This window comes from Heteronotia binoei, chromosome 20, assembly GCF_032191835.1.
Source record: "Heteronotia binoei isolate CCM8104 ecotype False Entrance Well chromosome 20, APGP_CSIRO_Hbin_v1, whole genome shotgun sequence".
Taxonomy (NCBI): domain Eukaryota; kingdom Metazoa; phylum Chordata; class Lepidosauria; order Squamata; family Gekkonidae; genus Heteronotia; species Heteronotia binoei.
The window spans coordinates 24,163,372-24,185,874 of NC_083242.1; the positions used below are offsets into that span (position 1 = coordinate 24,163,372).

At 49.2% G+C, this 22,503-nt stretch overlaps 1 protein-coding gene across 1 annotated transcript in view; it reads left to right on the forward strand.

Moving 5' to 3' along the window:
• The window catches only part of OTOA (otoancorin), a 79,430-nt gene that overhangs the window by 51,998 nt on the left and 4,929 nt on the right, over positions 1-22,503 (forward strand). The window contains exons 23-27 of the mRNA XM_060260942.1: positions 6,355-6,510; positions 7,930-8,072; positions 10,309-10,445; positions 12,146-12,243; positions 21,353-21,545. Of these exons, the coding sequence (XP_060116925.1) occupies positions 6,355-6,510; positions 7,930-8,072; positions 10,309-10,445; positions 12,146-12,243; positions 21,353-21,545 (727 nt within the window). The remainder of the gene's footprint in view (positions 1-6,354; positions 6,511-7,929; positions 8,073-10,308; positions 10,446-12,145; positions 12,244-21,352; positions 21,546-22,503) is intronic.

A 22,503-nucleotide genomic window follows, 5' to 3' on the forward strand; every position in this document is an offset into this window, starting at 1 on the left:
GCGGCGGCGGCGGCGAGTCCTGCGGCGGCGGCCTCGCGGCGAGGGAGGGAGGGAGCTGCCGGCGCTGGCCTCTGGAGGCCTCCAGGGACCAGCGCCGGCTGCTCTGCGGCCTCTCCGCGGCCTCCGCTGGTCCCTGGAGGCCCTCCAGAGACTCTGGAGGGCCTCCAGGGACCAGCGGAGGCCGCGGGGAGGCCTTCGCTGGTCGGCGCTGGTCCCGGAAGGCCTTCCAGAGGCTCTGGAAGGCCTTCCGGGACCAGCGCCGGGTGCTCCGCGGCGTCCCCGCGGCCTCCGCTGGTCCCTGGAGGCCCTCCAGAGCCTCTGGAGGGCCTCCAGGGACCAGCGGAGGCCGCGGGGAGGCCTTCGCTGGTCGGCGCTGGTCCCGGAAGGCCTTCCAGAGGCTCTGGAAGGCCTTCCGGGACCAGCGCCGGGTGCTCCGCGGCGTCCCCGCGGCCTCCGCTGGTCCCTGGAGGCCCTCCAGAGACTCTGGAGGGCCTCCAGGGACCAGCGGAGGCCGCGGGGAGGCCTTCGCTGGTCGGCGCTGGTCCCAGAAGGCCTTCCAGAGGCTCTGGAAGGCCTTCCGGGACCAGCGCCGGGTGCTCCGCGGCGTCCCCCGCGGCCTCCGCTGGTCCCTGGAGGCCCTCCAGAGCCTCTGGAGGGCCTCCAGGGACCAGCAGAGGCCGCGAGGACCCCTTCGCTGGTCGGCGCTGATCCCGGAAGGCCTTCCAGAGGCTCTGGAAGGCCTTCCGGGACCAGCGCCGGGTGCTCCGCGGCGTCCCCGTGGCCTCCGCTGGTCCCTGGAGGCCCTCCAGAGCCTCTGGAGGGCCTCCAGGGACCAGCGGAGGCCGCGGGGACGCTTTCGCTGGTTGGCGCTGGTCCCGGAAGGCCTTCCAGAGGCTCTGGAAGGCCTTCCGGGACCAGCGCCGGGTGCTCCGCGGCGTCCCCGCGGCCTCCGCTGGTCCCTGGAGGCCCTCCAGAGACTCTGGAGGGCCTCCAGGGACCAGCGGAGGCCGCGGGGAGGCCTCCACCACCGCCGCCGGGCCCCGCGCGCAGGCGGGGAAGGCGGCGAGTGAGGGAGGGAGCGTCCCTGCGCGTGCGCAGGGGCCCTGCGCAGGCGCAGGGATGCTCCCTCCCTCACTCCCCGCCTTCCCCGCCGGCGCCCGCGGCCCACCGCCTCCGGGGCTGGCTAAACCGGGACCTTTAATGGTCCCGGTATAGGCAGCCCGGGAGGCGGGATTGGGTGGCCAGAACCGGGACATTCCCGGGCTCCCGGGACGGTCTGGCCACCCTAGGGGATTGGCAACCCTACCTCCTTTCCCCCTTCTTCCCAAGCAGAAAACTGGCAACAAACGGAAACATACGCTGGGGCCTAGCACTCTAAACATGATGCCGCCCTCCCTAACTCCCATCTCCCAAAAGCCCTTCTCCCCCGCCACAGTTGGCTGCCAGTTCTTATGCAGGGCTTCACACGAAAGCCGCGAAGCAAAATTCAGCAGCCTCAGTCTTAACAGCAAGACTGATCGGCCCTTTTGCCATTATGCGATAGAAAGCCGCTTTTTAAAATTCCTCGGTGAGTGCCGAGTGACCTCCAGCCTAGAGAGAAATCATCCTCAAGATTAACGTGGCCCCAGCTGTGCTCAACTGGGAGAGAGTGTCCTTCTATAATATATTAAAGCCCTTGTCATCCTTCGGCCAGGCAGCAGGATATTTAAAGGAAAAAAATCTCCTCATATGAAAACCTCCGGCCAGGATTCTGAAGCAATTTTTTTAGGAATAGCAAAAAGCCTTATCCCACCTTTTGGTTGGAAAGACCTGCCTGCAAAATTGATGGACTCTGCCGCTAAATTATTTCCTGTCCTGTCCAACTCGTACGAAAAAGGCACTCTAAACATGATACAGCCCTTTTCTTGTACCAGTGCTGAACTTCCATCAGGTTCTGAGGCTTAAATCCCTGATGGGCCTTTGGCTGTGTTGTCTGTGTTGAAGCTTAGAGGATGGGGTTGTTTCTCAGTGGGAGAGTATCTCTTGGCTTGCAGAATAGAGTTGCCAATCCCCAGGTGGGGGCAGGGGATCCCCCGGTTTGGAGGCCCTCCCCCCACTTCAGGGTCGTCAGAAAGCGGGGGGAGGGGAGGGAAATGTCTGCTGGGAACTCTGTTATTCTCTATGGAGATTTATTCCCATAGAAAATCATGGAGAATTGATCCGCGGGTATCTGGGGCTCTGGGGGGGGGCTGTTTTTTGGGGTAGAGGCACCAAATTTTCAGTATAGCATCTAGTGCCTCTCGCCAAAATACCCCCCAAGTTTCAAAAAGATTTGACCAGGGGGTCCAATTCTATGATCCCCCAAAGAAGGTGCCTCTATCCTTCATTATTTCCTATGGAAGGAAGGAATTGAAAAGGTGTGCCGTCCCTTTAAATGTGATGGCCAGAACTCCCTTTGGAGTTCAATGATGCTTCTCACAGCCTTGCTCTTGGCTCCACCCCTAATGTCTCCTGGCTCCACCTCCAAAGTCCCCAGATATTTCTTGAATTGGACTTGGCAACCCTAGCATTAGGGTTGCCAATCCCCAGGTGGGGGCAGGGGATCCCCCGGTTTGGAGGCCCTCCCCCCACTTCAGGGTCGTCAGAAAGCGGGGGGAGGGGAGGGAAATGTCTGCTGGGAACTCTGTTATTCCCTATGGAGATTTATTCCCATAGAAAATCATGGAGAATTGACCCGCGGGTATCTGGGGCTCTGAGGGGGCTGTTTTTTGGGGTAGAGGCACCAAATTTTCAGTACAGCTTCTAGAGCCAATCCCCAAAATACCTGCCAAGTTTCAAAATGATTGGACAAGGGGGTCCAATTCTATGAGCCCCAAAGAAGGTGCCTCTATCCTTCATTATTTCCTATGGAAGGAAGGCATTGAAAAGGTGTGCCGTCCCTTTAAATGTGATGGCCAGAACTCCCTTTGGAGTTCAATGATGCTTGTCACACCCTTGATCTTGGCTCCACCCCAATGTCTCCTGGCTCCACCCCCAAAGTCCCCAGATATTTCTTGAATTGGACTTGGCAACCCTATTGCAGAAGGCCCTGGGTTCAATCCCCAGCACCTCAGGTTAAATGAACAAGCAGGCGGTGATGCCCTGAACTAAATGGCCCAGGCTAGACCCAGTCTCATCTGATCTCAGAAGCTAAGCAGGGCTGGCACTGTTTATTACCTGCAAGGGAGACCACCAAGGAAGCCCAGAGTTAACACATAGAATCAAGCCTCTGTTTGCCTTGAAACCCCTGCATGGTTGCCATAAATGAGCTGTGACTTGATGGTGCTTTCCTCTGCAGGAGATGGTGTGAATGATCTTTAGCCTGAGACCTTGGAGAGCCACTGCCAATCAGTGTGGTCAGTATTGACCTAGATAGACCAATGGTTGGCCTGGGTATAAGGAAGCCTCAATCTGTTCTACACTAGCTCCAGTGATAAGCAGGCTGTACAAGGCCTCTGGACTGGCCGTGCTGAGACTTGATACCAGCAGCATCCCTAGCATAGGATTGTTGTAAGGAGGATCAGACTAAAGACTGCAAACCACAAGCAACAAGTGTCATAAGAAGGACTCTGCTGAATTGGATCAGTGGTCCATCTAGTCCAGCGTTCTATCCCACACAGTGGCCAACCAGTACCTCCTGACTTTGCTTCCTGGCCCTGGGTTTCAGAAGTTGACAGAAAATGGAGGTTTCCTTTAGTCACTATGGCTAGTAACATAATCCTTTTATAATAATAAAATAGTAGTGGTATTGGCCAAATGGAGCTCTCCCGTTGGTTGACGCCTGAGCTCCATAAACCATTGGCCCATAATGCGTTAGTCAAAACCTCTGGGTTCCCATTGGCTGACTCCCCTGTTCCCTGCCTACTGTAGGCTCAGGAACACTGAACAATCCACCAAAATAGTCTTACCTCAGAGACAGACACATCTCCGACACTTCTCTGTGTCCTCTCTGTCAACCAGCCTCAGAAAGGGCTGCTGTTCTAATGCAGCCTCACAGAGCATTTCCTTAGAGGCAATGGCAGCCCCCTCTTTCTGTTACTCCCCTCAGCCTCACCCCAGGCGGGCTGCTTTGGTTCTCCCCCACTGTGGAGAAAGACTGTACTTTTCCTAGGTAGAACCTGCAGGAAACGGAGGAGATGGAAAGCTGAAGTCAGAGGGGCAAATAAAGGGAAGGAGTTAGGGTTGCCAACTCCAGGTTAGGAAATTCCTGGATATTTGAGGAGTGGAGCCTGGAGAGGGTGGGGTTTGAGAAGGGATGGGACCTCAGAGAGGTACAATGCTATACACTCCACCCTCCAAACCAGCTATTTCCTTCTGGGGAACCACTGTTGCCGATCTCCAGGTGAGGGCTGGAGACTACTCAAAATTACAACTGCTCTCCAGATGGCGGAGATCAGTTCCCCTTGAGGTGCAGGGGAGTGAATGCCTTCACTTGTGTGGGTGGGAAGACAGCGGTGGGGGGGGGGGCACTCGCCCAGAGCCTCTTTCTAGAGTCCATTGTATTTTTCTTCACAACAGGCCTTAATCCTAATAACAGTATAATATTCAAGGTAGGGTAGAGTGGGAGATAGTGAATCTACAATTCACTCAAAATTGCATGGCAGCCTGGAAATGCTTGTTAATAATATTGGTTTCTTTTTAAAGCACCACAATCTAAATGTTTTTTATTTCAGAGAAAACAAACTTAGGACAAGCATCTAATTAAATGTGTGCCATCTGTTCTTAATGGGAAAAGAATTAGTACTATTTTTAAACCGGGTTTAGTTTGTTCTCTTTTTCTTAATCATTTTGGAATCAGACTGAAGAAGAAGATGATTTTGGATTTATATCACGCCCTATACTCTGAATCTCAGAGTCTCAGAGCGGTCACAATCTCCTCTACCTTCCCCCCCACACACACACACAACAAACACCCTGTGAGGTAGGTGGGGCTGAGAGTGCTTTTAGTGGCTGAGAGTGGTAGGCTAAACTGCAAGAGAAAACAGAAAACATTTAATAAACTCTAAACATTAAGAGTGCACCACAGCGCCCCCTAGGGTACATGTGGACTAAACGATTCTTTCAGCAGTATTTACATGAACTAGACCAGGGGTGTCGAACTAATTTGTTATGAGGGCTAGATCTGACCTAAATGAGATCTTGTCAGGACAGGCCATGTGTGTACATATTTAAGATTAGGTAGCAGAAATATAAACTGTTTAAAGGGCACAGACAAGCACGACTAAAGATTTTTTTAAACAACTTAAAACATGCTTAAAACATTAGCACTTGTTGGTCTTAAAGTTGCTTTCTTTGTATCTCTCCCATGGGATCCAGGGAACTGGGCAAAGGAAGCTCTGGCTCTTTCCCTCCCTCCCTCCCCAGTGGACCAGGAGGGAGACGAGCCTTAACCAAAGGAGAAAATCTAGGTTTTGCTCTGTAGATCCTGTGTGATTGAGCAAGCCTGGCAAAGCAAGCTGAGATGCAGAAGGAAGCAAGAGAGAGGGATGCATGTTTGATACCCTTGAACTAGATTCTTACAGGCTGTTGCTTCTCCAATGGAAATTATGGTGGCAGCAGAGGCAACTGATAGATATCTTTCCCCAAGCAGCAAGAGACAAGGGAGCAAGCGTTTCTATTGTCTGATTCTTCCTCGGCCTTGTTTCCTACCTCCTCTCTCACCTGTTGTAAGAACCAGGTAAAGCAGGTGAGAAAGGATGCTTTGCTGAATTGTTGGATTTAAAGACATCTGTTTGGTGGCCTGGCTGCAGAGTGGCTATCCTACATGGAATTCCTCTGACTATGTGAGCATATCCTTGACCTGGATGGCCCAGGCTGGGCTGATTTTGTCAGCTTTCAAAGCTAAGCAGGGTCATTCCCGGTTAGTGCTTGGATGGGAGACCAGCAAGGAAGTCGAGTGCTGCTTTGCAGAAACAGGCAATGGAAAACCATCTCTGAATGTCTCTTGCCTTCTCCAATAGAGATTATAGCGGCAGCAGAGGTTTAGGGTTGCCAGGTCCCCCGTGGTCACTTGTGGTGGATAGGGGGGTAGGGTTGCCAGATCCTGGAGATTTGTGGGTGGAGCCTAGGAAGGACAGGGACCTCAGTGGGGTATAATGCCATAGAACCCACGCTCCAAAGCCTCCATTTCCTCCATGGGAACCAATCTCTAGCCTGGAGATGAGCTGTAATTCTGGGGGCTCCCCAGGTCCCACCTGGAGGCTGGCATTCCTAAAAACCCTGCCGGGTTGCCATAAATTGGCTGCACTTTGACAGCACTTCCCACCCCCATACGATCCTTTCTGGATGGCTGAGTTTTAAGGCTCTGTGAACTAACAGCAGATTTTTGTTTCAAAGGTCTGGGGGCCGTTGCTCAGCTGGAAAAGTTTTCAGGTTGTTTCCTTGGGGCGAATCGCCACAGCACTCAACGAGACTGAAATCAGAGAGCTGGATTTGAGTTCTGTTGACACGGTGGCTGCGCTTAGTCAGCAAACGGAGTGGAACCCTCTGCAGGTCAGTATGTCTGCCTGGTGAGTCTGTTAATAATAATAATAGTAATAATAATAATATAATGTTATTCCGCCAAAGGAGTCGCTTCTGAGTTGTCGAACTTTGCATAAATTTGCTGCCCTCTTGTCAGGAAGACAACTGCTAAATCCCTTTCCTCAGACCCCTCAAAAGATTTCTTTTTCTTTTGGCACAGCAGTGAATATCTGCATGGTGGTGGGAAGTGTTGTCAAGTCACAGCCAACTTACAGCAACCCCACAGTGTTTTCTAGGCAGGGGCTGTTCAGACGTGGTTTGCCATTCCCTGCCTCTGCATAGGAACCCTGGCCTTGTGTGGTGGTCTCTCTAAGCAAGGCCAACCTTGCATAACTTCCAAGTTCTGATGAGATTGGGCTAGCCTAGACCATTCAGGTCAGGGCAATACACGTCATCAGCATATGTCAGACGTACACAGTACACAATTATCTTCTTCATTGATGGGATTGGTTAAAAAGCGCTGGCTGTTATGGACATGAAACTCCCAGTTTCTCATCTGATTTCTCCCTCCAAACAGGAAACATGGACACCTGTTCTGTTCAATTGGGGAGGGACGGTGGCTCAGTGGTAGAGCATCTGCTTGGTAAGCAGAAAGTCCCAGGTTCAATCCCCGGCATCTTCAACTAAAAAGGGTCCAGGCAGGGAGGCATGAAAAACCTCAGCTTGAGACCCTGGAGAGCTGCTGCCGGTCAGGGGAGGGATGGTGGCTCAGTGGTAGAGCATCTGTTTGGTAAGCAGAAGGTCCCAGGTTCAGTCCCCGGCATCTCCAACTAAAAAGGGTCCAGGCAAATAGGTGTGAAAAACCTCAGCTTGAGACCCTGGAGAGCCACTGCCAGTCAGGGGAGGGATGGTGGCTCAGTGGTAGAGCATCTGTTTGGTAAGCAGAAGGTCCCAGGTTCAATCCCCAGCATCTCCAACTAAAAAAAAAAAAAAGTCCAGGCAAATAGGCATGAAAACCCTCAGTTTGAGACCCTGGAGAGCCGCTGCCAGTCAAGGGAGGGATGGTGGCTCAGTGGTAGAGCATCTGCTTGGTAAGCAGAAGGTCCCAGGTTTAATCCCCAACTAAAAAGGGTCCAGGCAAATAGGTGTGAAAAACCTCAGCTTGAGACCCTGGAGAGCAGCTGCCAGTCTGAGTAGACAAGACTGACTTTGGTGGACCAAAGAGGGTCTGATTCTGTAGAAGGCAGCTTCATACGTTCATATGTTCACCTCTGCTAGTCTCTCATCCTCCTGCTTAGCTTCCATGATCTAATTGGATTGCATGCCTTCGTGTGGCCAGGGGAAGCTAGCGCTTCTGTATGTCACCCGTTATGGGAGTGCTTCAGCTGCCGTGCTTGCTGGCCGTGGGCCTCAGTTGGGGATCAGTCAGTCTCACTGCTTTTTTTCCAGGCAAAATCCATCTTACAGGGGTTTCTAGAAGACTCGGGGCAAGCGATGGACACTCTGAAAAGCTTTGAGCTGGCTGGTTTAGGTGCCACTCTTTGCACTTTGAACTCCACAGAGATTGCAGCCATCAAGCCTCTGGAATTTGGGTATGACACTACACTTTCCCATTCATTAAGGCCTTTTAAAAGTGACATGCAAATGGCATTAAATGTGTGGTGTGTTCCCCATCAGTTATGTCTGCGTGCGTCATAGCTTCCCCCCCCCTCCCTCCCCAGAAGTGTCACATTGATCTTAAATACGTTTCTTGGAAGAAGGACTCAATTTTATTTCCCTAGTGACACTGTCATTTTTTAAAAGGTGCATTGAGCATATGTATAGTTACAATCGGGTGGCTTTGAAGAAATGAACTGATTGCTGCGTGTAGAAAATTTTTAAAAACGGCAATTAGCGGCGCATCAAGCATAAAATGTAATTGATTTATTTAAATGTTTATATTCTGCCTTTCCCTGTGGTTCAAGGTGACTTAGAATAATAGTTAAAATATTTTCAGTTAGAAGCAACAATGAAGTAGCAACCCCTCGTTGAGTTGTTTCTGCCAAATTATTGCATCCCTGGTGAAACATCATCACAGTCACAATCAGGCATGTTTTGAAGTTAAGAACATAAGAGAAGCCATGTTGGATCAGGCCAATCCAGTCCAACACTCTGTGTCACACAGTGGCCAAAATACACACACACACACACACACACACTGTGGCTAATAGCCACTGATGGACCTGTGCTCCATATTTTTATCCAATCCCCTCTTGAAGCTGGCTATGCTTGTAGCCGCTGCCACCTTCTGTGGGAGTGAATTCTACAGGTTAATCACCCTTTTATCCGTTTTAACCTGACTGCTCAGCAATTTCATTGAATGCCCACGAGTTCTTGTATTGTGAGAAAGGGAGAAAAGGACTTCTTTCTCTACTTTCTCCATCCCCTGCATAATCTTGTAAACCTCTATCATGTCACCCCGCAGTCGACATTTCTCCAAGCTAAAGAGCCCCAAGCATCTTAACCTTTCTTCATAGGAAAAGTGTTCCAACCCTTTAATCATTCTAGTTGCCCTTTTCTGGACTTTCTCCAATGCTATAATATCTTTTTTGAGGTGTGGTGACCAGAATTGCACACAGTACTCCAAATGAGACCGCACCATCAATTTATACAGGGGCATTATGATACTGGCTGATTTGTTTTCAATTCCCTTCCTAATAATTCCCAGCATGGCATTGGTCTTTTTTATTGCAATCGCACACTGTCTTGACATTTTCAGTGAGTTATCTACCACGACCCCAAGATCTCTCTCTTGGTCAGTCTCTGCCAAGTTATAAAAGAGCCATTGAATGTTTGTGGGTGGGTAGCTGTAGGGTTGCCAGCTTTGGGTGGGGAAATACCTGGTGACTTTGGGGAGGGAGCCTGGGGAGGACAGGACTTGAGGAGGGGAGGGACCTCAGCAGGGTACAATGCTATACATCCCATGCTTCAAAGCAGCCATTTTTTTTCTGGGGGAGCTGATCTCCACCTGGAGACTGACAGCCCTAAGTAGCCAGCAGTTCTGAGGTTTCAGATATCCCCTCAGAGGCCTAAAGCCTGAAGGGCCAGATCCTGACACAGGGAAGCCCTTAGACTGAGGGAACAAGAAACTAATGATCTTGGATTTTTCAGATTCTGTAAATTTACAGGCCATGATATTCTAAATGGTATTGATAGGCCATGGAGAGCCAGTTTGGTGTAGTGGTTAAGTGCGTGGACTGTTATCTGGGAGAACCAGGCTTGATTTCCCCACTCCTCCACTTGCACCTGCTAGCATGGCCTTGGGTCAGCCATAGCTCTGGCAGAGGTTGTCCTTGAAAGGGCAGCTGCTGTGAGAGCCCTCTCCAGCCCCACCCACCTCACAGGGTGTCTGTTGTGGGGGAGGAAGGTAAAGGAGATTGTGAGCCGCTCTGAGACTCTGCCCTTGAAAGGGCAGCTGCTGTGAGAGCCCTCTCCAACCCCACCCACCTCACAGGGTGTCTGTTGTGGGGGAGGAAGGTAAAGGAGATTGTGAGCTGCTCTGAGACTCTGTCCTTGAAAGGGCAGCTGCTGTGAGAGCCCTCTCAGCCCCACCCACCTCACAGGGTGTCTGTTGTGGGGGAGGAAGGTAAAGGAGATTGTAGTCCGCTCGGAGACTCTGTCCTTGAAAGGGCAGCTGCTGTGAGAGCCCTCTCCAGCCCCACCCACCTCACAGGGTGTCTGTTGTGGGGGAGGAAGGTAAAGGAGATTGTGAACCGCTCTGAGACTCTTTGGAGTGGATGGCGGGATATAAATCCAATATATTCTTCTCCTGTGTTGTCATTTCTACAGGGCGGTTGTGGCCAGGATTGGCTCTTTCCCATGCAGCATAAGCGTTCTGAAAGAATTTAAAAAGAAGGCTGAGTCCGTATTTGGAGGCACTGCCAGATGGAACGGAGCCGTCTTACAAGAGATTGGTACCATTGCAGGTAATACCCACAGGAATGATTTTTTTTTGCCTGTAGTCATGTATCTCCGAATCAGGGCATCCAAGTAAAACAAGTCTTGTCCAGTCAGATGTGCACTGGGAGTTCCAAGCTAAAACATATTTCCTAGCTGTGGGCGGAGTCTTCTTTCCCCCTGCCTTTTCCCAACCTGAAATGTAGTGATGGCCACAAGCATAAACAGCTACAAAAGAAGATTAGGCAGATTCATGGAGGATAGGTCTATAAGTGGCTACTAGCCATGGTGCCTAAATGACCCTCCATGTTCAGAGGCAGTAAGTTTCTGGATCCCAGAGCCAGGAGGCAAAATCAGTGGAAGGCTTCAGCCTCTGTGCCCTGTTGTTGGCCATCCAGAGGAACTGGTTGACCACTGTGTGAGACGGGATGCTGGACTAGATGGACCCTCACTGGTCTGATCCAGCAGGACTCTTCTGATGTTCTTAGGAAGGCCTTGGCCTCTCTGCCTTGTTGGCCATCCAAAGGAACTGGTTGACCACCGTGTGAGACAGGATGCTGGACTAGATGGACCCTCACTGGTCTGATCCAGCAGGACTCTTCTGATGTTCTTAGAAAGGCCTTGGCCTCTCTGCCTTGTTCTTGGCCATCCAGAGGAACTGGTTGACCACTGTGTGAGACAGGATGCTGCACTAGATGGACCCCTGGTCTGATCCAGCAAGGCTTTTCTTACATTCTTTCATCTTCAGGAATCTGTTAGCAAACTGGGCCTCTGGAAATTAAGTATCAACACAGAACTCCCAGCGCAGATCTGTTATAACAGGATCCAGGGCAGGCGTGAGGTAGATTCATAAACTATGCAACGCATGGATCCAGGTGGGTAGTCTGAAGTCTGAAGAAATGTGGGTGCACACGAAACCTCATACCCCGAAAAACTTTTGTTGGTCTAAAAGGTGCCGCTGGACTGTGTTTTTTACAACACGGTGAAATTCTGAGGTGAAATCCTGAGCTTTCCAGTGTCTAACTATAATTTGATCTCTGTTAAAAGATCTCAGACTTTGTGAGTGGCATATTTTGCCTTGATATCCACAATATTAACCAAATATAACTTGGGGCTTCCTGGTCATATGTTTTACAAGCATCCTGTTGGTCTGGATTTGTTCTGACTATGCTTGACAAAGATTTCTTATTGTACTGGATTTTAGCCCTCTATTCATCCATCCGTTTTCTGTTGTTGCGCTGTCACAGTGACACAGAGAGATACATTCTCTTGAATGTATAGAAATCAGACTTAAGCAAGCTCTTAACTTTGCCTAAAGTCAGTCCATAAAATATGTGCCTCTTTGTTGTTTAATAGGTAGCATATAGATATTTGGGTGAAAGAAGGTCTAGGGAGAATACTCGGCGAACAGATATATTGGTAGGTGGTCACAGAAAACAAGGAGATATTGTTTCTGTGCCTTTTACAGACATAGAGTTCCTTAATAGAAAATTAGATTAATCAAGTGTGCTTTTACAAGGCTATGCTCTTACATGAAGCATGCACTCCACTGCAAAAAAACCCCTCTATATTCTGAGAGGCCTGATTTCCCAGCGGTGCCTGAAAACATTCGAGAAGCAACTATTGATCAGGGGAAGCATAAGGAGGCTCTAAAATGCACATTAGCCCCACATAAGAGTCTAAATCGAAACTGTGAATGAATCTGTGCTGTGATCTTTTCTCTCTTTAGCTGGTTTGAGCAAGGGAGAATTAAAAGCTCTTGATAAAGAATTGATGCCTTACTTCCAAGCGGCGGCAATAAAATGCATCCCTGAAGAAATGTTCAAAGTAAGTGTGTGGATATTTTGACATTTCTTCCTCTTCATTAGTTTCAGTTAGCTTTTAAAACCATGGGGGCTGTAAACTTGTACCTTAGTTTGGGAGGCGGATACCCCTTCTCTAGTGTATATGAATCACCATGAATGTTGAGAAGGAGAATTTCTGTGGTTCAACATTCTTAGGAGACAAATGGATATGAGCGTAGGAAAATTTTTTATATCAGGTCTGGCCATTGGCCCATCTAGTTCTGTATTGCCAGTTCTCTAAGGCCTCAGGCTAAGCAAGTTATTTCTCAGTCCCTGTTGTTTGAGGGCCAGACCAGCCATCACAATGCTCATAGTTCTGGCCAATGGAGCCAACACCATTTTAGAGCTGAACTCCACCATTTAAAAATGCCATTCAAGCCTGATCTTGATTGAGCCTGCATTAGGGTTGCCAGGTCCCCTCATCAATCCTGTGAGGTGATCTGCAGGACATTCTGGGGGGGGTGGATGGGGAGGCCATTCAAAAGTGATATTATCACATCAGGGACATTATGTAGGGATGCTCTGGTTTTTGGGCAAACTCTGTAGTAAAATTGTGCTCAAACAATAGAGTTTTGCCCAAAAACCAGAGCATCCTCACATGATGTCTCTAATATAATGATGTCACTTCCAGGTGATATCATGGAGTTGGGGAAGTGGCATGGTGATATCCCTGTTTAGGGGCAGGGTTTCCCCTGCTGGCCAGCTAGTTTGCGGTGGGGAGAAGGCCCCAAAACTGGGAGGTCCCCTACTGGGAGCTGGGGGCTGGCAACCCTAGGCTGCAGTGTGGTAGAACCAGGCAATCTTGTGTCCCACAGTGGGTCACAAGATTGCCTGGCCCTACCACACTATAGGCTGATCAGGACTGGGCCCTCACAGAATTTTAAAATGACTACCTTCGGCTCTAAAATGATGATGGCTTCCACAGGGCAGGCTGTAGACACCATAAGGTCTAGTTTTTCCCTGACAACCTTAAAACTGGAGGCGCCAGGGACTGAACCTGGGGCCTTCTGCATACAAAACAGGGGCTCAGACGCTGCTCTCCCCAGTGTTTTGATACAGCAACTATTATTAATTTTATGCCATTCTTTCCCTCAAGTGGTTCAGCATATGTGGTGCTCCTCCCTGGTCTTATGCTATTCTCAAAACAACTCTTACTAAGTGAAAATAGTTTAAAGATAGTGCCACATTCTACTGTAGAACCAGATTCAAGTTCAGGTACGCTTTAGAGACCAATAAGCATTTTCAAGTTTTAAACTTTCAAGAGTCAAAGCTCCCTTCATCAGAAGTGGGGGTGTGGCAACGCTGTGCAACATGGTGGTTGTCTCATTCTTCAGCTCTTCTACCCTTCCTCCTCCCGAGCTCTTTTTCACGCAATAACCGCTTCCCAGCTTTTCAGATGATGGGCGAAAATAATGGGGCTCCTTGTTCTCTTCCAAAACTGTTGCCCAAGATGCCACTGGCATTCTTTACCCCAAGGGGAACTCATTTGGAGTTGAAGGCCTCAGGCACTGAAAAATCCATCATGGCAGATGAGACTTCCATTACACAGCTTTTAGAGACAGTACTGAACAAGCAGGACTTAAACATCTTCATTCAAAAAAAATGGAAAAGGGTCTTAAAGAACAGATCAGAGGCGGCCTTGTCACGAGGCAAATTGGGTCCTCCCCTGTGGCTCGGTGCCCTAGACCAGGGGTGGCCAATGGTAGCTCTCCAGATGTTTTTTTGCCTACAACTCCCATCAGCCCCAGCCAGCATGGCCAATGGCTGGGGCTGATGGGAGTTGTAGGCAAAAAACATCTGGAGAGCCACTGTTGGCCACCCCTGCCCTAGACAAATGCCCTGCCGCCCTCCTCCACGGCTCTTGCCACACCATGCCACACCTCCACACTCTTCCCCCAAGGCTGCTGGTGCTGCAGAGGCCACCTGCACCCTTCAACCCCCCTGTGGGCAAAGCTGGAGAGCAGGGAAGGCACCAGGCCTGAGCATGACTTCCCTTTGAGCACCGCAGGGAGGCTGTGCACAGGCTGGCATCACTCAGAGAGAGCACTGCAGAAGTTGCACGCAGGCCAGGCACCCTGTGGGGCAGGGCCAGGAAGAGGCATGGCTGTCTGGGTGTCTAGCCTCCTGTGGGGGGGCAATGGAGAAAGCTAGCTGGGAGACTGGGAGGGATGTAAGGAGGGGAAGCAGCAAGGATATATATATATATACATACATACAATACAAAGAACCTAATTTCTTCTGCTGAATGTCCTGCCTGCTCATAGTGATCCACCATTGGAGCTAAGCTGACTCGTTTAGAGACCCAAGATCTGTGTTCTAACACTCAGTTCCTAATTGATCTAGTTGATATACCCGCATGGACAGAATGAAAGGTAGACAGTGTTTTCGGTGGAACATGTGGAGAAGCTAGAAAAACTTAGACGTGTTCCCTGAGCTTGATTTTCAAAAGTCTCACCTTCAGTCATAAATTAGCACGCTGCACATCTGCAGCACCTATGAAATCCACTTGCAGGTTTAGGAGTCTCATCTTTTGAAGCTGCAATGATTGCTTTCAGTAAAAGGTTTCTGAGATTACAGTCCCTCCTAAAACCGACACGTGGTGTTTATCACAGCCGGGAATGTGCCCTATAATATGCCAGTTTTTGTTAATAACTTGCTTAATGCCACCAGCTAGCTCAGAATATTGGAAAGTGCATGAAATCCCCTATCTGTCTTCTCTGTCCCTATATTTCAATAAGTGTTGTCTGTTTGCCTCATCAGCTTTGTTTCAAGCCGTTTTAATAACATTACTGGGATATCCCCTAGAAAATAATTTCTCAATTTTGTTAGCTTCCATTCTGTAGTCTGGTCACTGTCTGCAGATGAATTTCTTTTGGCCCCTAAAAACTGGCCATAAGGGATGTTAGATTTCGAATGATATGGATGGTTTGATTCCATTGGAGACATGAGCTGTGGCTAGAGTAGTGTAGAAACCAGGGTGAGTACAATATGTGATTGTATGATATGATATTCTCATAGATGCACTGAGATGTATTTCGAATCTCTCTTTGGTTTCTCTCTTCCCAGTAATATTATTAAAAGGGCTTGAAACAAAGCCATTTCGAGCTGTGCTAGGCCCCACATCAGGAAGAACACTGGCTCCCAGTTCAGACTCGGGGACAGGAGGGAAGCCAGGGCTATGGTACCCAGGGCTGGTCCGTGGCTGTAGCTCACCCCACCAGGCTAGAAGCAAACTGGTGGGGTCAGTGGGAGGAGGAGCCAACTTGGCATCCTCCAAGATATATAGGGGGGGTCAATGTTCCTTCTAAGCTGCAGAGTCTTGTGAGCAAAAATTCCACTTTGTGTGCTACTGGCATTAAAGTTGTGAGCCACTGGCATTAAACTGCATAAATTATCATGCTCTGGTGTCATCCTTCCTGAGCTATGACAAAAATGTGTGAGCTAGAAACTAAGAATGTGAGCTAGCTCATGCTAACTCAGCTTAGAGGGAACACTGATGGGGGTAGAGCCAAGTCCAGGAGTGGGTGAGCCAGGGAGAGGGAGAGGGAGGGACGGTGGCTCAGTGGTAGAGCATCTGCTTGGGAAGCAGAAGTTCCCAGGTTCAGTCCCTGGCATCTCCAAAAAAGGGTCCAGGCAAATAGGTGTGAAAAACCTCAGCTTGAGACCCTGGAGAGCCGCTGCCAGTCTGAGAAGACAATACTGACTTTGATGGACCAAAGGTCTGATTCAGTATAAGGCATCTTCATATGTTCATATGTTCAAAGTGAGCAAGCGGAGCCTGAGCACCCAGATGACTGCGAGAGAGAGAGTGCACCCAACTGGGTCCAGGGAGTGAATGGGGGGAGGTGACATAACCACCTCCCCTTCACTCAAGTCTGAGGTTACTCCGACTCCCGCCTCACAGAGAAGAGGAAGGGTGACAAGCATCGAAAATGTCTGATGCTGAGTGGGCACTGTGGTGATGGGTGGCAAGGAGACCTGTGACCATCCCCATGACTGTTCTGTGAGACAGGTCAGAAGGAGACTGGCTCAGAGTCATGCAGTGATCCTCAGGGCCAGGAGGGGGCATTAAGCCCTGTACTCATTGATTCAAACCTGATGCGCTGTTCACTGCACCAGGCTGCATACGTGAACATGTGAAGTATTGCAAAGCGAGTGCATTAAAGCAGAAAGCTTTTCTTCCTCCCAGTGGTGAATAATTAGAATCCACCCCCACATAATCTGGGATTTTGAAGGGCATGGCACCCTGAGAAGGCTTCAATCTTGCTACTTTTTACAAATTAAGCCTTGGAAATCTCAGTGAAAAGCAAAATTTAAAAAAGGTGGCAGGAGTTCAGACCTTTAGTAATTTGTGATGAAGACGGTGCCAAGAGCAGTTCTAAATCTTCAGCAAAATCAAGTGTGCTGCAGAAAAGCTATGTAGGGTCATTTATCACAAATGGATGTCATTGTTCTATACAGAAAGATAATTACTGTATAGTTATAATAACAGTGTTTGGATTTCTAAAAAGGCTTAATAATAGCTCTGCTTAGCAGATTATTTTGCACTGGATGGAGAGATCCGGTTGCAAAGCAGGTCTTGACGTCCTTTCACTTTAGTGTCACTTGCATAACACCGCACTTTGCAAGCGAGAATGAAGACAGATGGCTTTGACTCTGAAAGCCAGGCAAGAGGAGTAAGGAAGGGAATGCATGAGAAGGATAAATTATCAGGAACTGGGGACTGTGTGGTATAGTGGTTAAGTGCACGGACTCTTATCTGGGAGAACTGGGTTTGATTTCCCACTCCTCCACTTGCAGCTGCTGGCATGGCCTTAGGTAAGCCCTAGGTCTCGCAGAGTTGTCCTTGAAAGGACAACTTCTGTCAGAGCTCTCTCAGCCCCACCTACCTCACAGGATGTCTGTTGTGGGGGAGGAACGTAAAAGGAGATTGTAGGCCACTCTGAGATTCAGAGTGAAGGGTGGGGTATAAATCCAATATCATCTTCTCCTATAAAGCCCATCTGTTTCCCTTTCTGCCCTCCTAATTGACAGGCAAGGTAGATGTAGAAAACTGGGAATCTGTGACTGGATTCCCCCTCCCAGGGGGCTGGGGGGTTGCAGCCGTGATGCTGGGGAAAGGATTTTACTCTTCACCCCTCCCATGCTGTTTTTCTCTACAGAGAGAGGCACATGGTCAGCTCTGCCCAAAAATTTAACAAGCCTGAGCAGAACTGGGTCGGTGTGGGACAAGGAGGCGGCGGCAGTGAAATTGGTGCTAGAGACAGGGCGGCAATGGCTGGAGGGGGCGAAGGAGCCATTTGAAATTTGGACAGAAAACAAGTTTAGAAGCACTAAATGGTTGCCAAGTAGGTCTGGCAGGCGCAATTATTTTCAGGGTTCTGGTTTACTCTTAAGCACCTCCCTGACAAGCACAACTTCCTGGCCAGTGCCTTGTCCCACCTCCCGTTAGGGTTGCCAAGTCCAATTCAAGAAATATCTGGGGACTTTGGGGGTGGAGCCAGGAGACATTAGGGGTGGAGCCAAGATCAAGGCTGTGACAAGCATAATTGAACTCCAAAGGGAGTTCTGGCCATCACATTTAAAGGGACGGCACACCTTTTCAATTCCTTCCTTCCATAGGAAATAATGAAGGATAGGGGCACCTTCTTTTGGGGCTCATAGAATTGAACCCCTGGTCCAATGTTTTTGAAACTTGGTGGGTATTTTGGGGAGAGGCACTAGATGCTATACTGAAAATTTGGTGTCTCTACTCCAAAAAACAGCCCCCCTCCCCAGAGCCCCAGATACCTACAGATCAATTCTCCATGATTTTCTATGGGAATACATCTCCTTAGGAAATAACAGAGTTCCCAGCAGGCATTTCCCTCCCCCACTTTCTGACAACCCTGAAGCGGGGGGAGGGCCTCCAAACTGGGAGATCCCCTGCCTCCACCTGGGGATTGGCAACCCTACCTCCAGTCAACACAAGAGTAAACAGGAGGAGGTGATTGACTCCTTGTTCACGCCCACTCAGCTGGAAGGGGCAGTAATCACTCAAAGCCAGGTTAAGTTGAAGCCAGGACCCCCTGTTAACCCTTGGGTGGAACAGATAAGGGAAACTTCAGAGAGGGAGGAGAAGGCTGAGCTTGAGTGCCAGGTGGATGGCTGCTTATATAAAGACAATCATTTATATGTCTCAGAGGTGCTCAGAGGAGAAATCCTTAAACACTGCCGTCTTAATAAAATTGCTGGACATTTTGGGTATGTGAAAATACTGCATTTAGTGCAACAACAATCTTGGTGGTCTAAGATGAGAAGAGACATTTCACAGTATGTTACATCATGCCCCACATGCCTCATGGCCAAGAAATGGGGGGGGGGGGAGGCTGCCAGTCTGCTACGCCCCTTGGAGACGGTCTCGAGGCCATGGGCAATAGTCACAATTACAGACCTACCCTCCCAGCCAGGGGGAAATTGTGATATTGGTGGACACAAAGCAGGCCCATTTTATTCCCTGTACCTAGGTGCCAACAGCTAAAAAAATTGGCTAAGCTGTTTTGACAACATATGGTACATCTACACTCTTTCCCCAAGAAGGTTATCTCAGACTGGGGCACACAGCTTGTTGCCAAGTTCTGGAGGGAATTCTTAAAGCTCACCAGTATTGAACAGGAACTGAGCTCAGGTTATCACCCAGAAACTGACAGGCAATCAGAACAGGTCAATCAAGTCCTTGAGCAGTTCCTCATGTGTTACATGAAATAAGCAGGATAATTGAGTGGAGCTCCTCACCTTTGCTGAATATTGTTGTAACAACACTATGAACACCACTACCAGAGTCACCTCATTTCATGAAGCACAAGGGTATGAGGGGAAGCCCATGCCAGGTCTGCCGGGGGCGGGGCAACCAAAAGCGGAGGTGTTTTTGAGTGGCGGTCAAGTCTGGTGTTGCAGTGGGGAGTTCTCAAAGAGGAACTAGACAAGAAGGTGAAAGAGGACTATAAAGCCCAAGCTGATAAGAAATGGGTACCCCTGCAGGACATAAAAGTGGGTGACTCAGTTTATGCGTCAACCAAGAACTTGAAAGGACTACACATCCCACCAGAAAGCTGTGCTGGAAGTTTATTGGACCGTTCAAAGTGAAACACCTGATTAATGAGGTGACTGCGGAGGTAGCCCTGCCCAAGAATTTTAGAGATATTCACCCTGTGTTTCATTCCAGTTTGCTAAAACAGGACCCTGAATTTGAGGTATGGCACTCCCCCCCACAAGCCCCCTCCTATCATGAGGGATGGACAGAAACACCACAAGGCGGAAGACATCCTGGACTCCAAACGGAAGAAGGGAGCACTATACTCTCTCGTTAAGTGGCCACATTTCCCAGTGTCACACAATGAGTGGGTCAGAAGTGATCACGTCAGGGCCCCCAAATTGATCAAGTGGTTTCATGCCCAATACTCAGACAGTTTGGTGTAGTGGTTTGGTGCAGTTGGAGAGCCAGTTTGGTGTAGTGGTTAAGTGTGCGGACTCTTATCTGGGAGAACCGGGTTTGATTCCCCACTCCTCCACTTGTACCTGCTGGAATGGCCTTGGGCCAGCCATAGCTCTGGCAGAGGTTGTCCTTGAAGGGGCAGCTGCTGTGAGAGCCCTCTCCAGACCCACCCACCTCACAGGGTGTCTGTTGTGGGGGAGGAAGGGAAAGGAGATTGTGAGCCGCTCTGAGACTCTGTCCTTGAAAGGGCAGCTGCTGCAAGAGCCCTCTCAGCCCCACCCACCTCACAGGGTGTCTGTTGTGGGGGAGGGAAGGAAAGGAGATTGTGAGCCGCTCTGAGACTCTGTCCTTGAAAGGGCACCTGCTGCGAGAGCCCTCTCAGCCCCACCCACCTCACAGGGTGTCTGTTGTGGGGGAGGAAGGTAAAGGAGATTGTGAGCCACTCTGAGACTCTGTCCTTGAAAGGGCAGCTGCTGCAAGAGCCCTCTCCAGCCCCACCCACCTCACAGGGTGTCTGTTGTGGGGGAGGAAGGTAAAGGAGATTGTAGGCCGTTCTGAGACTCTGTCCTTGAAAGGGCAGCTGCTGTGAGAGTCCTCTCCAGCCCCACCCTCCTCACAGGGTGTCTGTTGTGGGGGAAGAAGGTAAAGGAGATTGTGAGCCGCTCTGAGACTCTTCGGAGTGGAGGGCGGGATATAAATCCAATACCTTCTTCAAAAAGCCGGGTGAGGGAGTTAGATTTTTGGGGTGGCAGAATATCAGGAACAGGTACCTGACAAGTATCGCTGGGGATGGCACTATTCCTTGTTTGCCGGTATGGTTGGCTTTGCTCATTAAAAACTTATCATTTTGCAGATGTATTTGTATCCATGTGATGTATTAACCCCATATTACAAATGTATTCACAACTACTAGCATCCATTGTATTTCTTAAACATTCAGTGCTTGTGTGTAACAGGATGTTCCCAGTTTGCAGGTGGGAAGGGAGCTCTTATCTGGTCTCCCCGGGCAACACTGATATGGACCAACTGAACTGGGTTGAGCCTGTGGAATGTGACTTTGATGGAAGCAACACTGAGGCCTGAGAAAAGACTTTATAATGATTAATTCAAATGACTTTGGCAGCCGCAGGAAAAAAGGGAGCCATTATTTCAGGGGTTATAATTATTGGGGACAGACCATCTGTGTTAGTCTGGCAAGACACAATCTTGCTCTCGCGTAGCAGACTGGCAGCCTTATGCTTCTTTTCCATAAGCTTATTTGGGCAAAACCTTACAGCTACACTCCAAGCCCAAGTAAGAGAGAGAAGAGAGCTCCTGTATAAGATGAAACAGAAGACAAGCAAATGTATGAAGAGGCTTAACATTAAACCCATGGAGTGGGGCCAACTGCCAGGTATATCTGAGAGAGAGGTAATTCTCTTAAACCTTTACTTCCCAGATCCTCTCGCATGGAGAGTTACAATATCCAACAGCTGCTGCCTGCTATTTTCTATATACTGTTTTAATGCTTTTGGTATTTGCCACTGTCCCATCTATTTGGGTGGCAAGGTGACAGAATTTTTAAAAAATAAAACAGTCTTAAAAATTAATTTTACGATTATTTCTTTTGCTTCTTCAGGAACTCTCCCCAGAACAAATAGCAAGCCTGGGCCCAGAAAATGCAGCCATGGTTACAGAGTCCCAACGTCAATGGCTCAACGATTCGCAGCTCCAGAGCCTGCATCTGGCCCTAGACGGAGCCCGAGCGATTATCCACGATGCTCCCCTTGGGGAAAGCACAGCTAGGCCCACCTACACATCAGTTCTGAGCAGTGAGTAAATCTTGCTCCTGGATCAGGTTGCTACATTAACATCCATTTTTTGATGAGTCTGGGTTCAGAAGGAAACACCAGTCCACCTTTCTTAGCATGGCTGTCTCTTCAAGGACCCCTGGGAATAACTGAGCTCTGTGCAGAAAAGTTGTTTTTCTCTCTGCAGCCATCAAGCACATACACAGACAGCTCCTCGACATCGCATGCGAGTCATAATTTTTTCCCTTATTTGTGTTTGCCTTATTATGCGGAACCCATATGGTGAAAATGCTCTTAATTAATACAACGGCAGTGGCTTAGAGCTAGAAAACAACTGGTACGAACAATTTATGGTATATAGCAGAAAATAATTCCTCTGCCACAAATGGGTGTTTCTTGAGGAATAAACTAGACCGGAGATGCTGGAAAATCTATAATAATATCTTCCCAGTTTTTTAAAAAGATCTATTACATTTTTTATTCTGTCTCTTCTCCGGGGAGCTCAGAGTTTGTGGTTCTTTTCGTCCAACAACCCTGTGAGGTTAGGTTAGGCTGAGGATATGTGATTGACCCAAGGTCACCCAGGGTAAACTGATGCTGTATGCAGATTTGATCTGGGTATCCCAGATCCTGGTCTGCAACTCTTAACCACTAAGCTCACATTGGTGTAGCCATGAGGAAATTGTGGTTTCTAATCAGACCACAGTACAGAGGAGACCACAGTATACACACACAACTATGCGTGGTTTCATTTGTTGACACAGGCCTTCCTCTGGGGTTTTATTCACCCCAGAAGAAGAAGAAGATATTGCATTCATATCCTGCCCTCCACTCCGAAGAGTCTCAGAGCAGCTCACAATCTCCTTTACTTTCCTCGCCCACAACAAACACCCTGTGAGCTGGGTGGGGTGGAGAGGGCTCTCACAGCAGCTGCCCTTTCAAGGACAGAGTCTCAGAGCGGCCTACAATCTCCTTTACC